The sequence below is a fragment of the Lactuca virosa genome, chromosome 9 (genome assembly GCF_052849685.1).
Source record: "Lactuca virosa cultivar CGN04683 chromosome 9, Lactuca_virosa_CGN04683_v6, whole genome shotgun sequence".
NCBI lineage: Eukaryota > Viridiplantae > Streptophyta > Magnoliopsida > Asterales > Asteraceae > Lactuca > Lactuca virosa.
The window spans coordinates 197,305,362-197,327,853 of record NC_136434.1 but is presented as its reverse complement, the minus strand read 5'-3'; the positions used below and the strand labels follow the sequence as shown (position 1 = coordinate 197,327,853).

The 22,492-nt window shown below is 35.0% G+C and overlaps 2 protein-coding genes across 3 annotated transcripts; both read right to left on the bottom strand.

Moving 5' to 3' along the window:
• Nucleotides 1-8,387: 8,387 nt before the first annotated feature.
• IPT9 (isopentenyltransferase 9) lies at nt 8,388-11,266 on the bottom strand. 2 transcript variants are annotated; one of them, XM_079069864.1, is made up of 11 exons: nt 10,932-11,266; nt 10,481-10,534; nt 10,300-10,342; nt 10,119-10,227; nt 9,817-10,015; nt 9,446-9,677; nt 9,258-9,355; nt 9,073-9,167; nt 8,919-8,994; nt 8,705-8,844; nt 8,388-8,615 (listed from the first exon to the last, which is right to left on the bottom strand). In XM_079069864.1, exons 1-11 carry the CDS (start codon nt 11,211-11,213, stop codon nt 8,528-8,530), a joined length of 1,416 nt encoding a protein of 471 aa, XP_078925990.1. In that variant the 5' UTR covers nt 11,214-11,266; the 3' UTR covers nt 8,388-8,527. The 2 variants fall into 2 exon arrangements, with proteins under 2 accessions (XP_078925990.1, XP_078925991.1); XM_079069865.1 differs by having other exon boundaries at nt 9,258-9,352.
• Nucleotides 11,267-13,056: 1,790 nt separating this feature from the next.
• LOC145140173 (uncharacterized) lies at nt 13,057-16,264 on the bottom strand. The gene is made up of 6 exons (XM_079073752.1): nt 16,191-16,264; nt 15,133-15,278; nt 14,434-14,540; nt 13,748-14,351; nt 13,497-13,660; nt 13,057-13,413 (listed from the first exon to the last, which is right to left on the bottom strand). Exons 1-6 carry the CDS (start codon nt 16,262-16,264, stop codon nt 13,246-13,248), a joined length of 1,263 nt encoding a protein of 420 aa, XP_078929878.1. The 3' UTR covers nt 13,057-13,245.
• Between the last annotated feature and the right edge of the window lie 6,228 nt (nt 16,265-22,492).

Genomic DNA, 22,492 nt, shown 5'->3' with positions numbered 1-22,492 from the left:
CCAGTGTCACCATTGTCACTGTCCATAAAGTTTTTGAGAAGTTGATCTTCTAATCAAATTTGCTTTACTATCGTTCCAAATCATTGCTGATTTAGCAGCACCAAGCAAATAGATATGATCATTAAGGTTCATGTCATAGTCTGTTTCATAGTAGTCCCAAAGGAACTCACTATGTGACTTAGAAAGTGATTGAACATCCAACTTTCTCAAGACTTTGACACCCAACTCTCCCGGCTTGTCAATATGTGACTTCATCTCTAAGATGTGATCACACATAGACCTTGCTTGTCATTAGGGCTTGAGTGACCTTGAACTTGTGGGTTAGGGAGAATAATTGGAGGAGGTGGAGGAAGAGAAGTATGACTTCCATGAGCCAAACTCGGGAAGTCATATTCATTAGGAAAGCTTGGTTTGGGAAGATCATTGTTGTCTAAACCAGACATCAACAATGGGAGAAATTCACGTAAAGTTGATTTAAGTCCTTAATATAACACCCAATATGATATATTAAGGCTAGGACCCAACAAACTATTTTATAACTTGGAAGAGGGATGCCGTAATCCAAGCTATAAAATATTTGAAGGTAGGTGAATGACGATTCACCAATTTCCACCAAGATAAACGAAATGTATTATTAGGTTTTAATTGGTTTTGAAACTCCTAGATTCTTTTGAGATTCATTGAACTTTTCAATGGCATGTTTCAATCTCGAGTGTGCCCTTCAGGTTTTGTGACTGGGATGCCGAGGATCACAAAACAAGGTGTGAAGTAACCATGCAAATATACTTGGTACCCTTAATATTTACCCCTCAATCGATGTGCCGGTTAACCACACATGCTCCAACGATACTATGATAAACATTAAGTTACCCTTTGCCTACCTTGTTAAGTCCAGGTTAGTGTGCCGGTTAACCACACACGCTCCACTAACAGCTTAAACAAAGTGCAAAGTGTAATTTCATGGATTAGCACCTTATTCACATTTTCCTAAGTAACTAAGATTGGGAATTTATAAGTGTTTAGTTACTTAGTATTTATCATTATACTTATAATGAAAGGAGAATTATAGTCCTTGTCCTACCTGTTCGGCTAACGACCCTCCACCGGTCAAGGAAGCGGTGAGTGAGAGTGGACACCCATTAAACTGCCATTTTATAGGCAGTAACCTTATACCCCCCTTATAGACCGGCTTCGTGAATGAGGCCTACTAATGGTAAGACGACTTGCTCTTATACATATAATATATTAAACTTTTAATATTATAATAGTATAAGGGTGTATTTTAGACATTTAAAATACTTGGTGGTTTAATCTATTAATTAAACTAGACTTTTAATTTAATTAAACTCAAACCATATATTTATGGATTTAATAATACTCTTTTAATTAAACGCTTTAATTAACTATTAATAAAGTCCATAAGAGTTAATTGAATTATTCAATAAAAACATCATAATTCCAATTATTAAATTCAAAATTAAAACCATTTAATTAATTGTTTAAGTTATGAACCCAAGAGTTTTAGAATTCAATTTTTTTTTTATCATAAAAAAAAACTTTTTCCAAATTCCAAAACTTGAGGGCAAGTTTTGTAACTCTTGAAAACTTTTGGATTCCATAACTTATGGAGTTAAATACTTGTTTTATGATGAAACTTTTCATGTTCCATAACTTAAGAACAAGTTATGGAATTCTTTAAAACATTAACACCAAATTTTGTAACTCCATAAAAACTTTGAATCAAATTTTTTTTTAAAAAAAAAAAACTTTCATATCTATAACTTATGGAAGTTTCAAAAACCCTTAAGATCACAACTTTAAAAAAAAAACTTTTGAGCTCCAAAATTTTATGACAAAATATGTAACTCCTTAAAACATTTAGATCAAACTTTTAAAACTAATAAAATAATCATATCATTTTATCTTTTACTAAATTTGACCTAATTCAACTCATATAACACTTGATTCAAATTTTACAAATAATTTGTTTTTCACAAAACAAGTAATTATCTTAAAATTTAACAAACGTCATGTTTTTTTTTCCTTTTTTTTCCAACTTTGAAAATAAAACATTTGCATCAATATAACAGAAAACAACCCATGGCTCTGATACCACTTTTGGGTTTTGAGCATTCTAACACTCCTATGGTGTACATGCAACCCTATAAACCTTCGATCTATGTTTTCTCTATTATACATGCAAATAATCAATATTCCAAGGTTTCATACTAACTAGCATATTATGAAGCAACTATACTACAAAGTTCTAGTTAGATGACATACCTTTGATGTTGCTTGAAGTCTTGAACTTTAAGAGCTTAGCCCCAATAGTGTGGAAGCCTCAAGTGGAATCACAAATCACCAAAACACCTTGGAAGAACTTGAGAGAATATGTATGCTCACTAAAATCGGCCCACACTTTTTTTCACACACTTGTGCCAATTTTGTGAGCCAAGGACCCCTTTATATACTATGGAGGATTAGGGTTACATCCATGTAAACCCTAATACCCATGACCTTTCATTTACATAGGATCCATGGGTTAAAAGCTCCATGGACCATCCATGAAAGCTTAGCCCAACCTAAATGAACTTGGCCCATTCCATATATATAAGAGTCCATATTTAATTAGTTCTTTTTGATCACTTAATTAATTCTAAATTAATTCTTGATCAATACTAATTAAATAATATGATTCCATATTAATATATTAGAACTTATAATATATTAATATAAATCATAAATATACTATTCTCAAAAGACTATCCATATAAATTGTGCCGGTGAAGTGCAACCCAAATGGACCATGCCGGGTCGGGTCAAGTACATACCAAATATAGTTATGGACTTAGACATTAATCCAACAGTTCCACCGGAGAATTTTCCAATTCTCCCCCACTTAGTGCATCGACTACTAACCACCGTTCCCAAAACCGGTATGGCTCAAACGCCCTTACTCCATATATTCCCTCTTATTCATGAACTGACTCCCTCGGGAGTGAGTAACCTTCACCGTATAACCCTTCCGCCATCGCACACCTGAACTCCAAGGAAGTTCGAATCTCAACTGAACACTCCTCGCAACGCAGTCGCTATTCCAAGCAACGAGATCATATACCTTATCTTTCGACCAAGAATCCTCCTGAACACTAACTACCTCTCCTAACTACTAAGATCCTCAATCATACTGTGAAACATGCGGAACAATGCAGACAGATTTACAATACTACACAATCAACAAGATAACAAGATATCAAAAAGGAAACATACCCGCAACTGCATCCGGCTCTGCCCTGACCTCCTCTGCTGTAAGCTGAAAAGCGCGTCCCTGAGCCCTCGGAGGCTCCGCTCCACCCTGAACCCTGCCAGTAATCCTCAAAGTGGCCGGTGCTGGAGCCTGCACCGTTCCTGCAGCAAACTGTGGGCAGTTGGCCTTCAAGTGTCCAACCTGATGGCAATGATAACAAATCCTCATATCCTGCACCGGGGCTGACTGACGGCAATCCCTCGCAAAATGCCCCTCTCTTCCGTACTTGCGGCACGCACCACCAGACCTACAAACTCCGGTATGACCCTTCCCACACTTTTCGCAAGTGTGGCTGCTCTGACTCCCAATCCCGGAGTCAACGGTTTTGAACCGTTTCGGCGTCGGCTGCGACTGCATTGGGGCCTGCCTCTGCTCTCGCAACTGCAACTCAATCTCTAACTCCCGCCGCCTGGCGGCCTCCTGCAGCTCTAACAAGGTATCACACCTTTGCGTGGACACAAATTGCCTGATGTCCCTCTTGAGCATACTCAGATATCGGGACATCTGAGCATGCTCTAAAGCAAACTCTGGGCAAAACATCGCCCTCTCAGTAAACATCCTGGTGATCTCCGTCACCGACTCTGAATCCTGCTTCAGCTCCAGGAACTCCTGAGCCAACCTCTCTCTCTCAACCCATGGAACATAACGGGTACTGAACATTTCCCGGAACTGATCCCACGTAACCGCAGCCCGCTGCGCGTCAGAATAAGATCCTGTTGTCAACCTCCACCAATCCTTCGCTCCGAGCCTCAAAAGGTTCAGAGCACACCTTACCCTCTGATCGGCAGTGCATAAACACGTGAAGAAACATCCCTCCACGTCTGACAACCACCTCATAGCAACGATCGGATCCTGAACTCCATCGAAAGTAGGGGGCTTCGTATTATCGAAGTCCCGATACTGAAAACCTCGACCGGTTCCTCCCCCTGCCACTGCTACAGTCGATGTAGCTGCCGCGGCAGCCGCCTCCGCAAGAGCTGCATAGCGCTCATCAAAGTAATCAACCATGACAGTCTTGATCGACCCAAACATTTCCGGCAACTCGGCCCGGAACATAGCAGCAACCTCATCATGCAGGATCTCACGAATCCTGACATCCAACTCGTCCGTACTCATCTGACCAATGACCTTGGGTGGTACTGACCCATCCTGACCACCCTCTCCCGATCCTGATCCCGAACCGGATCCTGCCCCGAAACGCCTCGTAATCGCCATACTACAATACACCAACGAGACCCTTAGACACATCTCATAATCACCCGGGGACTATCTCATAACCGATACCCTAGAGAGTTGTGACTTCCTTGATACGCGTATGGGTCATGTGCTTTCAGTAGTACGGGCCCATACTACCTTCCACACCTACCCATATTTGTCTCAAGTATCACCACAACACTCTAACCATATACACACACCCGCTCAATCCTCACTCCTAGAGGAAAAGCTGCATATCTCAAATAAGGAAAACCCTAGGCTAATAGGCATCACATAATCAGGCAATTCTATCATGCAATTCCTGAAGATCCCTAGCCTAGTACTAGCATGCTGTTCTAACATATCACATAATCAAATAGCTTGTATGGTATTTTGGGGTCTACTTACTGGCTCTGGCTGATCGTACCCTCTGCATCCTCCTTTACTTATTTCAAAAATCTTTTGAAAATCCCTCCTTGATTTGAGACTGGATTCACACGAATGTTCCTCCAATTCACTCAAACCAAGGCTCTGATACCAACTTGTAACACCCATAAAATTTGAGCCAAATTAAAACATTTTAATCATTCAAAAACCATTACGTTCATACAACTCGTTTTCAAAATAGTTTAAACATCAGAGTATCCCCCAGAACCATATCATATAAATCATAAAACATGAGGAGCGGTACGATCACGCCTTCGCCTTGTCACGATCTCCTGAAGTACCTGAAACAATACACTGAAACTGTAAGCCCGAAAGCTTAGTGAGTTACCCCCAAAATACCAACCACACATATCACACTCATAACATATCATAAATAGAGCAACCATGCACATCGGGTCTACTGTGTGACTGGTCCGCCCGCACCGGGCCTTCAGTCCACCTGGTCCACCCTCCGAGTCTAGCCATGTACGTCGAGTCTACAGTGTGATTGGTCCGCCCGCACCGGGCCTTCAATCCACCTGGTCTACTCTCTGAGTCTACAGTATGACTGGTCCGCCCGCACCGGGCCTTCAGTCGGCCTGGTCCACTCCCCGAGCCTCGGCACGTCTGGTCCGCCCTCTTGGGGCCTCCAGCCTATCCGGACCGCTCGCTGGGCCTTCGGAATATCCGGTCCGCCCTGGGTATGTTGGCCTTCAGCACAAAGCAAGACCTGCCTCAACCCAACCCCCGTCAAACAACCATGTGCACATAAAACAATCAATCACATAACAATCCTCAACCAGACAAACAGTCTAACAGATCACATAGCATATCAACATCCTAACCAGGATTCCGACCTAACCGGTCACTAGCATAACATTACCCTATATCCCGGGTACCGACCTTAACCAGGTCACTAACATAACACCATCCTAAATACCAGGATGCAGATCTAGCAAAACAATAACATAACAAACAATACCCGGATTTCCATCCGATAAAGGGTCGGCCTTGGTGCCGTAGACCCTGTCGATATAGAGAGGATAACTCACCTCGCAATTGCCGACTGAAAGGATAAGATCAGCTGCTCCGATCACCGACACGAACTCCACCACCGAACACTACCAAAGAACCAATTCCATAAATACCAAAATTACCAAAATACCCTTGGAAGTCAAACTGGTCAACTCTTGGTCAAAGTCAAAGTCCTCAGTCAAAGTCAACCTCCCTGACTGACTCTACTCGCCGAGTCGACCCGTCGACTCGTCGAGTCCCTATACTCAGAAATTCCCATAACCCGATTCTACTCGCCGAGTCACCCCAAGACTCGTCGAGTCCAACGATCTCCGAGTCCCATCCTGTCCAACTCACTGAGTCACCCCTCGACTCACTGATCTGCGTCTTAACCAAAAGGGGTTAGGGGTTCTGCGACCAGACTCGCCGAGTCCACGACAATCTTCAATAGACTCGCCGAGTTGTTCTTCCAACTCGTCGAGTCCAAGCTCATCATCATAAGACTCGCCGAGTCACCCATGCGACTCGCCGAATTACTACGTGACTCGAAGTCTGATCTCTAGCCCGACTCGCCGAGTCATCTCCCAGACTCGTCGAGTCCATACGTGCATTCCCAAAATCTCGAGACACAGAGCTGCTCCTTTGCTCCAAACAATAGATCGGGGTCTCTAGAGTCCGTTAGCAACATAAAGTTGCTACCTTTACGTGCTTCTTGCCCCATAATACCAAAAACCAAGCTAGAAAGGGACTTAACTCTTAGGGAAAGGCTTTTGCATAGCAACCAAAAGGGCTTTCTGCATCTTTGATCCAAATAGAGCTCAAATCTGGAGTTTCAACTCCAGATCTAACTTATACACCAAGATCTCATCATATCATCTCCAAACAAGCCCTAAAACTTCCATGAAAATGGATCTAGAAAGGGGAAGGCCAAGGATAACGATTCATTACCTCCAAAACGACCTCCTGCTGAAGAGTAATCTGAATCTCCACAAATCTCCTTGATCCAAGCTTCTTGATCTTCAAGATCTCTTCACAAAACACTTAACAATGCTCCAATTTGCTTCCAATGGCTCTCACTCACAATTCTAGGGTTTCTGGGTCTCAAAGGGGGCTAAGGGAGCTGAGGGGAGGACATTAAGTCCTTTAAATAGGGTGCAACCCCGAAGATTAGGGTTTTTCCTCGACCTGACTCGTCGAGTCCAGCCGCCGACTCGCCGAGTCAGGCCACTTAACCCCGTGCCACGCACCCGCTTCGACTCGGCGAGTCAAGAGACCTACTCGCCGAGTCCCTTCCTTTATTTTCACTTAGCACCCTTCAACTTCTTGCTTCCGAACTTGGGATGTTACACTAGGGCTATGAATGGGTCGGTTTGGATCAGTTTTGGACCCAAACCTAACCCAACACATAAATGGTCGGTTTCTTGTTTTCAGAACCCAATAGGATCGGTTTCTGGTCGGTTCGATTTCTCGGGTTCTGAGGCCGGTTTGGGCGGTTTTTCGGTTTCTTGGATTCAACCCATACACTCACGGGTTTTGGGTTTAAACCCATGGGTTTGGGTTTTAACCTATTTTCTATAAATGAAGCAACAAGTTAAATACTTCAAAAAACACCAAATTTACGTTAAATATTTCAAAAACACATGAGTCTTACAACAAATAGTCTATTACAAGTTACAACCAAATCCCAAAATAGTCTATTACAACCAAAACACAATCAAGTATGGGTCGGTTTCTTGGGGCGGTTTGTCGGTTTTAAGTATGGGTCGGTTTCTCGGGTTGGATGGGTCGGTTTCCGGATAAAAAACCGAAACCGAACCCGATTTTTCGGTTTTTAAAAAATTCAAACCCAAACCGTCGGTTTTGCTTCGGTTTCGGTTTCGTCGGTTTTAGTCGGTTTCTTGGTTTCTTGGTTTGGGTTTGCTCACCCTATTGGAACCACTCGTTAAAGTTTATTTAAGATCATCTAAAAATGTTAAAAGTCATAAAATAACAACATATATTTTAGTTTGTTCCACTTAGAATTATCAATTTATCATATTTTTCGTAAATGTCCAGCTACCATGCTTTTAAAAAGTCAAACTTACTGATTTTTTTTTTTTGAATCACCTCATCAACGTGTTGATTTAATACCGGTTACCACCATTCAAAGCCATTTACAAAGCATATTAGTTAAAATCAGAAAATATAATGATCACTGTTACATATTTTTATGAATGTATTTCATTGAATTTTAACTGATATACATTGCCAATGGCTAAGTATTGTTGTATTTTTGTTGATTTTTAAGTAATGTATTGTACAAATGGTTTAAAACTATCATATTAAAGCAGACTATTAATACGATAATTCAATCAAATAAAAAAAAAATCACAATATTTTGAAATGGTCCCAATATAGTCCTTAAGTTTGTATTTCATTGCACATATGGTCCCCGACCCATATAAAATGACTTCAGAACTTATGATTTTGGACCAAATTATTAATTTACTCTAATTCTTAATAAACATATGAATCATTCATAATTTAATAATACTCATTCAAATATTACAATTTTATGTCTCTTCCAAAAAGAAAATCGCTCACAAGCTAATTAGCAATCAATTCGGTCTTTCGACTTTGATTTTGACTTATCCAGTTTAAAACATCTGAACAATCCTCTTGGTTGATGAAAACCCTGTATTATATGCTTAATGTCAATTTATTTATTTAAAAAAAAAAAGTAAAATGATTTTTTCTTTTACTAAAAGATAGAAAAATGCAAACCCTCTTTCAGGTCGATAGGTTTTTAGTTGTGAGATTTCTCGTCGATCTGACATGTCTTTTTTCATTGCAAGTGATTTAGGGACTATCAATTTCTTGGTTTCCTCGTGGTATGAATTATATATAAAATTAAGTACTTCTTCCTGAAATTAAATAGAATTTAGAGATTAAAATATTGGAAAAAATAAAGAAATAAAATTTAGAAGATGAGGCATACGAGGGGTCTTGATGCATCAATCCAATGATATATCGGCTCATTGCGAAACCATGTTAATTGTCGTTTTGCAAAATTCCTTACAAAAAAAAAAAAAGGAATAAAAAAAATAAGGAATAAAATTAAAAAATATTAAAAAAAAAAATGAAGGAATCACCTTGATGCTTTTTGAAATTCAGATAAAAACGCATAAAATTCACGTGTTGAACTTCTACCCCCTTGTTCTTCACACTTTAAGAGGTATTCCATAGCCTACAATTTCCCATTAAATAAAAAAATAAAGGAAAATAAAAAATAATTAAAAAAGAAAATAATAACCACATATAATATTAAATTAAATACCTGTCTATAACCTATTGCTCGTGTAGCTGAATTTGAATTTGGTTCAAGGCCCAAATCAAGAAGCCATTTTGCCTCAGATAAAATTCCATTACCTCCTTCTAATTATATAACATAAAAAACAAAATATATATAAAAAAAAAAAATCTTTATTCTTTAACAAACCCAAAAGCTATAAAAATATAACTCACCTGAAATCATATCTTCACAACGAAAGTCAATTGACCTATAAAGATCTGTTCTTGATGTTGAAAGAAAAAAACAAATGAACTCATAATCCAAATCCTTTTCCTTTTCCTTTTCATCCAAATTACTAGAATTGTCAAGGTCAAGGTCAAGGTCAAGATCCGTTGACTTTGACCTCTTTTGTCCCTTGAAAGAATCATAAGGTACTGGAAATGCTGATGGAGGTAACCCTGTAGACTACAATATAAAACAATTTACTTTAACTTTCACCCATAATAACAACTTATTTATAATTTATAGTTTTATACCAATATGTAACTCATAAGATTCATCATCTGCAATTTGTCCATTGATGAACATTAAAAGTTAAACTGACCTTAATGATTTCAAGCTTACGATGTAATCGATACCAATCATTTGAAGGTAAAGATTCAGCAGTTGGATCACCTGATTTAGCAACCAATTTTACAGCAGAATCCCAATCATAGTTTTTTACAAAATCAGAAAGCAAAGATTGCACTTCTAAAGTAATCTCTGGAGTTGCCTTTGGGACATCTGGTTTCCCATATATAAACCTTTCACATGATTAAAGAAGACTTTAGAAAAAAAAAAAAAAAAGAGTATTAACAGATGAAAAGGTTTAAACATCAATTTATATGTATTAGAATTAGAATATACCATCTTAAGTATAATCCAGTTCCTCCAGTAACTATTGGGACATGACCTCTACTAAGAATATCTTTTGTAGCTTGTCTTCCATCATCATAGAAGTTTCCAGCAGAATAATCTGGTTGAAAGAGATAAAGATGGTTAGTTTGTAGACTGAAACAATGGTTTACAACATTTAAGGGATAGATACCTTCAGCAGGGTGTAATATGTCAATTAAGTGATGTGGCACTTCCTGCAAAAAACATAACAGTTGAATATTTGTGAACTATGAAAGTGTTGATGCAAAACTACAAATGAAAACTATGATGCCAGATGTATGCATTTGAAGATAAGGATTGTGATTTGTGAATGTGTTTCAACTCAAAGTTACCTGTCTTTCACTTGTAGAAGGTTTTGCAGATCCAACATCAAGACCTTGATAGACCTGGCATGAGGAAGAACATCACAAGTGATTACAAAATTGACCAATTGAGTGTAGATTTCAACGTCCTCATACTCAATTCGACGATAAATGAACACCAATTTAAGCTTGGATCATGTTATATAGTACACAGTATCAAGTTCATATATCTCATCACTGATTCAGAGACCATAAGTTCAACCCTATTTGTAATTCTGAAATCACTTCGCAGCTGAAACTAAGATTTTTCTACCATTTTTCTCATCAAATACTCATTTTCCTTAAGCAAATCCAATAAACAGAAAGGATTAACGATTGAGAAGGATTGATACACTAAGCTTAATAAAAAGTACTGCAGTGTCCGGACAACTAAAGGATGAATTCGAAAGTCGGAATTAGATAGAGCTAATTCTGTACATACCTGGACAGAGTCTGCGCTAATTATCTCGCCATTAAGCTTTTTAGAGAGCTCTAATGCGAGCCGGCTTTTTCCGGCGCCGGTAGGACCAGATATAACAATGACTTTCTCCTTCTTCGGCTTTGCGGAGGCAGAGCACTGGAAGGTACTAAACAGCCGTCTCCGGCAGTACTGGCGACGGTGAATGAGGAAGGAGAGGGCGGAAGGAGAGAAGATAGATGTCTCCGCCGGAGCATACGATAGCCGGAGGTAACTCATGGTAAACCTTCCGATAACGGTATTCATTCGCCGATACTTCCGCCTTCGTTACATTAGCAATGTGTATTTGAAGAAACGCGAATTAGATAAAGGATACCCAATTCTAGAAAATATACGTTTTTACTTTTTTACTACTTTTTTTTAATTAACTTTGGTTGCTGTTTTGTAAACAGAATGCTTCTGAATACTTCCAACGTCTTAATCATTAAGATAAGATAAGATAGTTTAACTTAGAGACACTTTCAAAGCTTTTGATTCGTTCAGAAGTTGTTTATAGTGAATCCAACATACCGAATGATGATCGATTTAGACACATCATACACTTTCAAAAGCTCAATGTCAAACACACCCATAAACCACCATCCACCCTCTTTAATTGGACACCATACTCTTAACATCGTATTATTAATATATAGACATTATTAATAAAATAAAAAGTAAATCACAAAGAAAAAGTCAAAACCATCTAATGTTATAATTGTGATTAGGGTTAACCTTATGTCCTTATGGATTCCTGAGTTTAATAAAGGAAAGAAATGAATGGTACGCCGTAAGAAGAGAAGAAATAGAGGGGAATAGAAAAACATATTATATATTTGTGTTTCTGAGTTCGAAAAAAAAAATGTGAATGGAATTGTTTGGCGAAGGAGAACAATAATGTATGTGAGAGGCATTGATGAAAATCATGATTATAGAAGCTATGTAATCTTTTTTATATTTGGTTGAAAGATAAAATCGGTAAATAGGAAAACCTTATGTATTTTCTCTCTAAATCCATCCATTTGGAAGGAAGTTAGGAGGAAAGATTATCGATAATATTTATTTTTTCTTTCTACTTTTTCTATTAAAAAAATTAGGAAACACTATTTTTTCTCTTTTCTTTCTACTTCCTTTCACTATTATCCTTAAAAAGGACCCGAGAACATACCTCACAATAACTCTATTTATAAGTGTAATCAACTGAGAGAAGTATCAAGATGTGTGATCCCCTATGAAAACCTCGTATTAGATTGCTAAATATGGACAAAATGTTCATATATTTGTCTGGCATGTTACAAAATATATGTGATGTATGTTATTTCATCGATGCAAAGACAATCAAAATGTATGACCTCCTCTCATTCAAACTATGGGAGTAGGAGAGATATACATATATATTAGACATGTGGTAATAAAATAAAAGAAGGGTCTTGATAATAAATTCTACTACAGAAATATCATTTTCACGGTTTGTTAGTAGAACGAAAAAAAGAGATTAATTTAGTCAAAACCTTTTTTTTTCAATTTTGATTAATTATTTTGGTCTAGTTTTACCTTTATAATATTCAGCCGTTAAAAAAAGAACACATAGTAAAATAAAATACATAATGGAATGTTAATTAGGTTGCATTGTCATGCTTAATAAAATAAAATTTCATACCACATATAATGTAGGACTTATTTCTTATTATAGATATAAAGGGAAATTAAGAAATCTAAAATATATAAATGAGTTTTTTAAAGAAAATAATCATTTTTTTTAGTTTTTTAAAAATAATAGCTTTCTCTCGAACGCCTCATTACGGACTACTATTCACAGACTACTTTTCAATTTTTTTTTCAAGGAATGCTCATTTCGGATTTGATTTTCAAATTCCAGAGTTATTTTTTTGTTTTTTTTTCCGATCTCTTTTTGAAAGAAACTGATATATATCATTCCATACCAACAATATTAATATCAGATGTTGTCATTTCTTCTTGAGTTTGGGGGTTCAAGTCCCACTTGGGTAGACATAGTTGGAATTAAAAGTAGTTTAAGAGTAAAATAAATTTGTCATCTAAAAAAAATGTTTCAAGGTTACAGAAAACACAAGATCTTACCAAAAACAAGTAACATAAACAAAATTTCAACCATAAATTCTTAAATCCAAGTTTTCCTCGTAAAAATCCATATAAAACCATTAAGAACCAATAATTTATTTTTTCTTTACGCAAAAAAAAGAAGCTTCCTATAAACACTTATCTCACCTTTATCTGCAGAAATACGATGCACTTATGATTTAAAAAACCACAAAATTATCTACAAAAGCTCCCATTCAGATTCATGAGAATCTTGAGCTTCTGATTTTGTTGCATTTTCGTGTGTTTTTTGGCTGAATTCCTTTTCAATATCTCCACACCAAATTGCAAGCTGCTTATACTCCTTTGTTATCTTCTTTCTTGACATAAAAGCATCTTGTATGATTTTCTGGTGTATACAATAAAATTGGTAACATTTTAAACTAGAAACTTTAGACATTAATTAATCAAAAAATTAAAAGAAAGACATACCTTGTAAGATTTGCTTTTTCCTGACCCATAGGGGAAGGAAAAGACTTTTTCGCCCTCGACAATAACACAACTTTCAACTAGTTGTTCTTTATCAGTCAAATCAATGGTGTCCATGTTAAGGTCTTCAAATTCAACCATGGAGTCATTTACTTCATGAGTAGTTTCTAGATTTATCAAAGACAAAAAGTTAAAAAGACAAAAAAATTCCATGATTAAGTGTTTTGAAGAAGGCTAGATATACATATACTAACCATTAGAAAGGGCAAAATCGGAAGAAGCAAACATTGTGGAATCATTATTGTGTGTGGAAGACTCACAAGATGAGACATCATATGAAGATGCAGAGAAATAATCACCTGTTGATGAATCATATGAATTTTCCTTTTCCTCTTTATTCTCATTATTACAAGTAATTAAACTTTCCATTTTACTTGAAGTATTTGAATCACATTCAGATAATTCATCATTAACTAATGTTTCTTCCCCTTCAATCTTTTTCTCAATTTCCATATTCAAATTCATAATCTTTTCAATTCCCCAATTTGCATCTTCAAACACCGAATCATCACTCTCTGAATTTTTACTATAAACTATTTCTTCCCCTTCTTGAAAAGATATCTTGTCTTCATTCTCAAAATTAGGGTTAGCATCTTGTTCTTCAATAGGTGATGAATTGTGACACTTTTCTGTAGGAATCAAAGAAGAATCAATGGTGTTTTCTTTAATGGATGAAATTGAATTTGTGTAGGTTTGAGTTTTTGGAGGAAGAATAAGGTCTTGCATAACTCCATTATAGAACTTCTTCATGCTCTCTCCAACTGTTTGGATATGGTTTTCAACGTATTTGACTGTATCCTGTAAATAATTTAAAGATTAACTAAAAAGATAATTGAAGAAATATGTTTTTTTTAATGTTATTTAAGAAACATAAACATACATTGTTTATAAATTCATCAACCTCTTGATATGCAGCCTCAAACCTCTGGTACATAATGCTAACCCAAGTTTGACTTATGTGTTTCTTTTCCATTGAGAAAGTTGACTCTGCATAGAATCAGATATTTACTATATAATAAATTATTACAATCACATAGAACAAGAATATACATGGAAAACTCCATGAAAACTCCAAATATTACCCTCACATCTTTTTATTAAAGCCAAATCCCAATATAATTAACAACGATTGAACGATTATAAGAATTTTCATGTAAAAACCAAGCTCCTAATTAAATTAACCTTTTGTGCTTCTAGTTCTTTAAAACAAGATTAACGTTCTACTTTTAGCTAACCAAATAGTGTCACTCAACAAGCATAATTTTTCTAGTCAATTCAATATAAGCAGATTATCTTCGTAATAAACAAAGTATCTTAAGTTTTTCACTATCAACAGTCAACAGAAAGCACATGGAGTAACTGGAATTCATCAACTCAGGGAAACTTATTTGTTCAATCCGATCACTTACTTTTCATGCTTCAAAAGCAACAGATACTGAACACAAACAAACCAGAGATTTTTTATTATGCTAAAAACGCAAAAGCAACCAGAAAATTCGCCTCAAAATTGGGTTCGAAAAAGTTACTTTCTTCGAGAATACGAAAACAAGTGTTGAGACTAATAACAAAGAAACCCTACCGGAAAAAAACAGAGAAGAAGATGAAGTAGAAACAGTGACCGGCGAAGTGAACTGAAGGCTGAAGCCGCCGGTGGAAGGTGGTGATCGTCGGGGTAAGAAGCTCTCTGTTGTTAGCCCTCCGCGGCAACTGGGTTTGAGACGACTTCTGTGTGAAGGTATATATATACGAATAATTTAATTGCAATTTGATCCCTACATAAATAATTAATTACCGTATGGACACTTTTCTTACGAATAATAGGCATATTGGGTGGTTGTACTTTTTAAGGAAAGGTTGTGATAATGTTTACAAAATTATTTTTAAGAGATATACATTACCAAAAAATAAGTAACTTCTAAGAAGTGTCACAAACTCTGTTTGTACTTTATAAGGAAACGTTCTGATGATGTTTATAAAGTTATTATAAAAGCAATCAAACTTTTAGAGATATACATTACCAAAAATCGTTTACAACACTGTTACAAATACAAAAATAAGTAACTTTTAGGAAGTGTCAGTGTGTCACAAACTCTATTTGTACGAATATTTCGCATGCTTTCAATGAGATTTACCATGGGTCCGAGAATGATCAACTTTAGAATTACAATTATTTTAGTAATGTGAAAAAGCAACTATATGGTTAAAAGTTTGATTAGTTCATAGTTATCAACATTGAATAACAATAACAATAACAATAAACTACTTTAAATTAAATTATAACCTAATTGACTCATTCTTATCTTTAGGAGTTCTATTTGGACAAAATTGCAAAAATGTCCATGTGGTATGCATTTTTTTGGGGTTTTAGTCCAAACCCCGTCTTTTTTGGATTAATGGTCCTTCTGAGCTAGTTTCATTGTGTTTTTGGTCCCTCTGAATAGTGAAATGACTGTAATACTATTGTGTATTTATTTTCCATTTTTCTTTCATTTCTTTTTAAATTTAATATTAATTTATTTATTTTAATAATTAAAAAAATAAAAAGGGACCCACATTCTCTCTCTCTCTCTCTCTCTCTCTCTCACATACGCAAACACAAGCAGAAGAACTATAAAAATCCTTCAAACACAAGGTAACATATCGTCATCGCCACCATCATCATCGCACGCTTGAAGACCTTCATTTTTATAGTTTTCTTTATCTGTATACATCGGTTTTAAGAGTCTCCATACACAGTGCCTGCAAATGCAAAGTCTGAAACCTCCTTTAATCCATTCGTGGTATCCTTCTCACTTTTCTCTTTCGATCTCCTGATTGAATGAACTAGAAGCATGATTTTGATGATTTCTGATTTTTATGTAATATGAAGCATCTGATTGTGTAAGGGTTTGATGGCTTGTTTCCCTCTCACCAAAATCGTACATACTTAGGGTTGAAGCATCGTTGCATCCTTCTTCTTTATGGAATCAAGCCGGAAATCGCACAGCTTTTGAAAATCGCACTGGACCTACGGCGATGGAGGCGATGGTGTGTGTTTTTCATGTATGCTCTGTATTTTTTTCTTTATTCAGGATTGTAAATGGAGTTCCTGAAAATGAAATGGGGGAAGGGACACCCACATCGGGTTTTGTTCCCTGAGATTTGGGGATTCCATCGGTTTTGTACACCATATGCATCGAAAAAAGTGAAGCTGAAAGAGGGAGAAGAAGATGCTACCTTCAAATATCCTTTTTGAAATAAAAAAAAAACGTTCAATTTCTGCAAAGGAAATAATCGAAACAAGCTACCTTATTAGGTTTCAGAATCGAAACATGTGTATGTTCATCAGTATGTGTATGTTATGAGTTAGGAAGAGCCTGATGAAGATGACTAATATTTTTTTTTTGTTTGTCTGTGGGTTCTGCAAGTGAAACACTAATATATATATATATATATATATATATATATATATATATATATATAGAGAGAGAGAGAGAGAGAGAGACACTTTTTATTTTTTTAATTATTAAAATAAATAAATTAATATTATATTTAAAAAGAAATGAAAGAAAAATGGAAAATAAATACCCCAAGGGTATTACAGTCATTTCACTATTCAGATGGGCCAAAAATGCAACGAAACTAGCTCAAAAGGACCACTAATCCAAAAAAATTGGGGTTTGGACTAAAACCCCAAAAAAAATGCATACCACAGGGACCATTTTTGCAATTTTGTCTTCTATTTGTTTTAAATGTTAGTTTTAACCAATATTTTAAAAACCCGGTTTTTTAGTTGAACCAATCTGATGACTTGTTCCCAGTTTAACCGATTCGACCGTCGGTCTATATTTGATAGTGGTGCGTATTGAGCTTCGAGTTGTGCACACTCTAAGTAACCTGACCGATCGTCATATACAATTTGCTTTGGAAATTGGATGTTTTTAATGGCTAGTGAAATTCAACTATCCAAGTCCAATAAACCAGTTAAAACAGTTTTTTACAGGTTCTGTTACATCGGTTCAACCCGGTTTTTAAAGAAACAGTCTGATTCGATCCGATTTAGAAATTATTATAAAACCGGTCTTTGTTGAACTGTTCCCGTCTTCGGTTTTCGGTCCAATCGGTTCAAACTGACTTTTAAAACATTGGTTTTAACCTTCTTACTTTCATCTTTAATTTTGATAGACGTGAATTTCGTTTTGTTTCCACACTGTTATTTCTCTGTGCAAATAAAAATGTATTGAATATCATATAATATGAGCCCATTAAATAGTGGATATAAAAGATGGATATAACGTAAGCTTCTGATAGTTCTAGGATGTGAGCTATTATTATCTTCTTATCAACGTAAACTACGTTTCTAAATGACATTATGTAAAATCACCACGTGTACACCTTCACACTTTATTATGTAACTAGGTGTAAGACTCGTTTATTATACGAGTTTTTTAAAAAAAATAATTTAAAATTTTGAACACCAACCAATTATTAAATTAATACAATACTTATAAGTAAATACTTTAATGTGTAAGTATATAATTGAACCAAAAAAAAAAAAAAAATATATATGTAATGCAACCCAAATTACACAAAAAAAATTCATTAATGAAATATTCTAAATAATTGTTAGAAATCATAGATTCCAAATACTTCTTTAAATACAACATTAGATGTCTTATTGGTAAGATTACCTTCATTATCTAAAATTAATATTTTCAATCCATCTCTGCTTTTAACTCTAGAAAATACAACATATAACTGCCCATGAGTAAAAACTTGTTGAATCCAACATAACCTTCAAAAATTAATATTTTCAATCCATCTCTACTTTTAATATTTTTTTTACTTTGATTTTTTTTTTGCTTAGCAAGAATTCGTGAGTCTCTTATTTTTGTCATGTCGAAAAGATCAAATTTCAAAATTAAACATAAATTATCCTAAATTTTAAACTTAAATATACTTAAAATCGTTTAACGTAGATATGTGTTTTTGTAACCAATTTGTGTACGGTAAAGACATTTTATAAATCAAGTTTGACTGTTAAAAAAAAATAGACGGTATATATTATTTTTATGTGATTGACGGGTTTTTTAAAATAAAGGTAAAAATATAACGTAAGAATAAACTTCTCGACTATTTATTTTGGGTTTATCATTTGTTTGGTAGACTAATTGAATCGTCATCAAAACTTCATAAAAAACGTGATTATTTAGACATTAAAATATTTATTTACTTCAAAAGACACATTTTCGTGATATATATTTAGTCAAATTAAGTTAAAAATGTATATTTAGTTATTAATAATAAGTTTAAATATAAAAAAAAGGGTTTATGTAAAGAATGAGGATAAAAAAGTTAAACAACACCGTGTTTGTTGATGGAGGTGTTGAACCTGTATCTGTCAATATCGATTCTTGACCTAAGCAGAATGTAAGGCGCACTTTGGATCGTATCGTGTACAATTGAACATCGAAAGAACGTTGAAGGCTTCGTCAAACAATGACAGTCGAAGCAAATGTCACATATGATACCGTCGGAGATTATTGATGCTGAGATGGAAATTACTTTGTTCGACAATGGATTTCAGATGGGCAGACGTAGTGGAACATGAATTGTTAAGGTTTGTTTTAGAAAAAAGGTTATAAATTGATGAAATTTTCAATTTAGGTTCAGATTTTTTTTTATTAATTGGAGAATATTTATCCAGATTTTGTGCTTAATCTTTGGTGGGTTTAGGTATATGTGTTTGACTTACCTTTTATTCATTATAAAACGTTTGTGGATATCTTGTTAAGCAATATTGTCTCAAATAGGGATGAGCAAAAGGACCGAACCGGCCCGAACCGGACCCGACCCGGGAACCGGCTTCAGCCAAAATCAAGAACCGAACCGGCCCGACGGTTCTACCGGTTCCCGGTTCTACCGGTTCTTGTCGTGTCTTCAAATGTTGGAACCGATCCTCGAAAAATAGCATCATACGGTTCCGGTTTTTGCCGGTTCTACCGATTCCGGTTATATCGGTTCCGGTTCCTACCGGTTCCCGGTTCCAAAAATCCACAAAAATAACGTCCCGGTCCCGGCCCGACCGGTTCCATCGGGTTCCGGTTCCGGTGCCGGTTCCGGTTCCGGTACCGGTTCTGGCCGGTTCCCCGGTCCATATGCTCATCCCTAGTCTCAAACATATTGAATATTTATGTTTTTACAAAGAATGGAGGGGATTATTTTGGATGGACTTCAGATTTTCGCTTCTTGTTTGCAAGACACTGGAAAGAGCAAGAGTCTTCATCAGTAAGAACGGTAATTTCAAAATTTTTGCTACTGTGTGACTGGGGAATTTTCTATAAGCTGTTAACATAGAACTTCTTATGATGTAGTAATCCATTCTTGTATGTTAGGTTAGGTTTGATTTCAATCCATTAGTTAATGATAATTGTAGTTCAGTTCCTGTTAAACCTAAAAGCCACTTTAGTTTGTATGTATATATAATTGGTATCTGCAGCCTATAAATGCTTCTCCTTATACTTTCCCTCAAGCATATAGTTGATTGATTACTTTGTCAATTGTTTATGGGAAAAAAGACAAAAAAAAAAGACAAAAAAAAAACTTTTATTTTCTATTAAAAAAATCAGAAAGAATTTGATAATAAAGGACCAAAATGCCCGTTCCCAGATTTCCCCTGTTCAAAATTACAGTTGCATGAAAAAGACAAAAAAAAAAGACTTAAAGAAAAAAAAAACCTTTTATTTTATGTTTAAAAAAAACAAAAATAATTTGATAAAAATTTTTTTAATATAAAGTTGCATTTATTTAATGAAGCAATCATTTTGGAAAGAGATTAGGGAATACAATAGATCCATGTACGAACTGGGGAAGTAAATGAAATTTTCAAAGATGTTATTTTGGTTCAAGAGCAAGGAGCTATTATTTGGTAAGTAAGCTTTCTCATTTTACTTGTTAAATTTTCATCTTTTCATACATTTTTGGTATATAACACGTCAATGATTATTTTTCAGATGATATTGGGTACAACATTGAGAATTCTCATCTTACCGCTGAACAGGCAAAATCACACCTTGCAAAAGCATAAAAAACTCACAGTTCAAACTCTTCCATGGTAAAATTATATTATGTTATTACTTAATTTTTTCATGTTGTTACAAAGCTAATTAATTTTCATTCTTTCATGCAGACTTGGTTGGTTTTGGTGATTCTTGGAATTGTGCTTCTGATCGTGATTATAGTTCTTGCAGTTTGGTCGTCAACACTGACAATATAAATAAAAATCAAAACTTTTTAAGTGATCAATACCAGCCATGAAGAAACCTTTTTTAGCATGTGTGTTTCTTTAAGGATCGACAGGTGGTCGATTCTTCTTGTTCCCTCGTGTCATGCATGAACAGTCTTTGTTTGCTTTTGTAAATATGATTATCTGTTTCTTTATGAAGTATATTCTAATCTTTGGGTTTGTGTTACTATTAATTAAGTTTATTGCAAGTGTGAAATACTACAATAAAAAAATCAAAAATACATTGTTCATCACAGTAAATGACCATTATGTCCTTTTAAACCTTCATTGCTACCATTTTTCATACCATTCAAATTCCTAAAAAGAGACCGAAATACCCTTTTATATTTTTCTGCACTTATATTTAATACATGGAACAAATTCCTTTTTCACCATATCCCTAACTGAACGGACCTGAATAAACATCTTTACATTAAGCACAGGGGCAAAGTCTCATTGTATGCTGATGAGATCCATCACAAGAAAGCAATGAAGGTCTTTTCGCGTATAAATTATAAACACACACTAGGATTCAGATATCTGGGGGCAACTTCAACCACTTCAGCAGGTTGATCAACTCATATACTTGCAAGACATGATCATCTACATTTCATATACTTTTGCATAATTTCACATTGATTAATAAGCATGAATTTACTCCCAACACAAGATTTCCCAACTGATTTGCAAACAGAATCACACGATTCCCCTTGTTTACCAACAATAACATTAATCCCAAGCAACCGGACTTCAATATGGGAATCAGTGATTCCGATCGGATTGTTCAATGATAGAATTCACTCAGATATGCGTTTTCTTCATTTCATGAACGACACTCTCGAAATTATAACGACTACATAACTTGTTTTAGTGTTGTTGTATCAAAAGTTATGAAGCCATTACTTTAGTAATAACGACTAAAAATCTTAAATCTATTTCAAATAGGAAATAAAATGTAGGTATTAACCTCCATGAATTTTTACATTGTTAAAGTTAAAATTAGTTATCTGACCAGGGGCAAAACAGTCATATACATTACAAATTTTTTACAATACATAGTCAAACATATGTCGAATTGCATAAGAATTAGAAACAGATTTTTTTTTATTTACAATACATAGTCACACATATGTCGAATTGCATAAGAATTAGAAAAAGAAATTTTTTTTTACATTACATAGTTTTATTCTATTGAGTATGGATTAGAAGAACAATAATTTATATTCAGGTATAAAAGTCATTACATTTATTAACAACTAAACATTCGGTTCATATAATTCTACTAAAACATATAAAGTTTATATCACCAAATAAATGAAGACATTTTTTTAATAAAAAAAGCAGATCCTCCTATTAAGATATGTAATTTGTAAATGACAATTATGCCCCTACATTGAAGTACATGATCAATTCCTAACGTTAATATGCTGCAACTATAAAAAAAGACATGACAAAATTGAAGTACCTGATCAATTCCAATATAGTTATGAAGTATTTGATCCTTCCTACTGTTATAAATGAGTAGTGTTAATGAACTTGAAACTCTTATGTTACTACTATCCAAACTTTGCACTTTAATTATTGAAGCATCTTCTGGGTCATGCTTAGAATTCCTTATTTGAAAGTTCATTGTCTTTTGATCTTAATTCTATTCCTCATATTTTATTATAATGAT

What these genes read in the sequence shown, in the direction of transcription:
- IPT9 (XM_079069864.1), bottom strand. Translation starts at nt 11,213, where the DNA reads ATGAATACCGTTATCGGAAGGTTTACCATGAGTTACCTCCGGCTATCG. An exon ending in CATATTACACCCTGCTGAAG is followed by an intron (nt 10,228 to 10,299) that starts GTATCTATCCCT and finishes TCTTTCAACCAG; the next exon opens with ATTATTCTGCTGGAAACTTC. An exon ending in GAATTTCAAAAAGCATCAAG is followed by an intron (nt 8,995 to 9,072) that starts GTGATTCCTTCA and finishes TTTTTTTGTAAG; the next exon opens with GAATTTTGCAAAACGACAAT.
- LOC145140173 (XM_079073752.1), bottom strand. Translation starts at nt 16,264, where the DNA reads ATGTATACAGATAAAGAAAACTATAAAAATGAAGGTCTTCAAGCGTGC. An exon ending in TTCTTCTCTGTTTTTTTCCG is followed by an intron (nt 14,541 to 15,132) that starts GTAGGGTTTCTT and finishes GATTCTATGCAG; the next exon opens with AGTCAACTTTCTCAATGGAA. An exon ending in GAAAAAGCAAATCTTACAAG is followed by an intron (nt 13,414 to 13,496) that starts GTATGTCTTTCT and finishes TGTATACACCAG; the next exon opens with AAAATCATACAAGATGCTTT.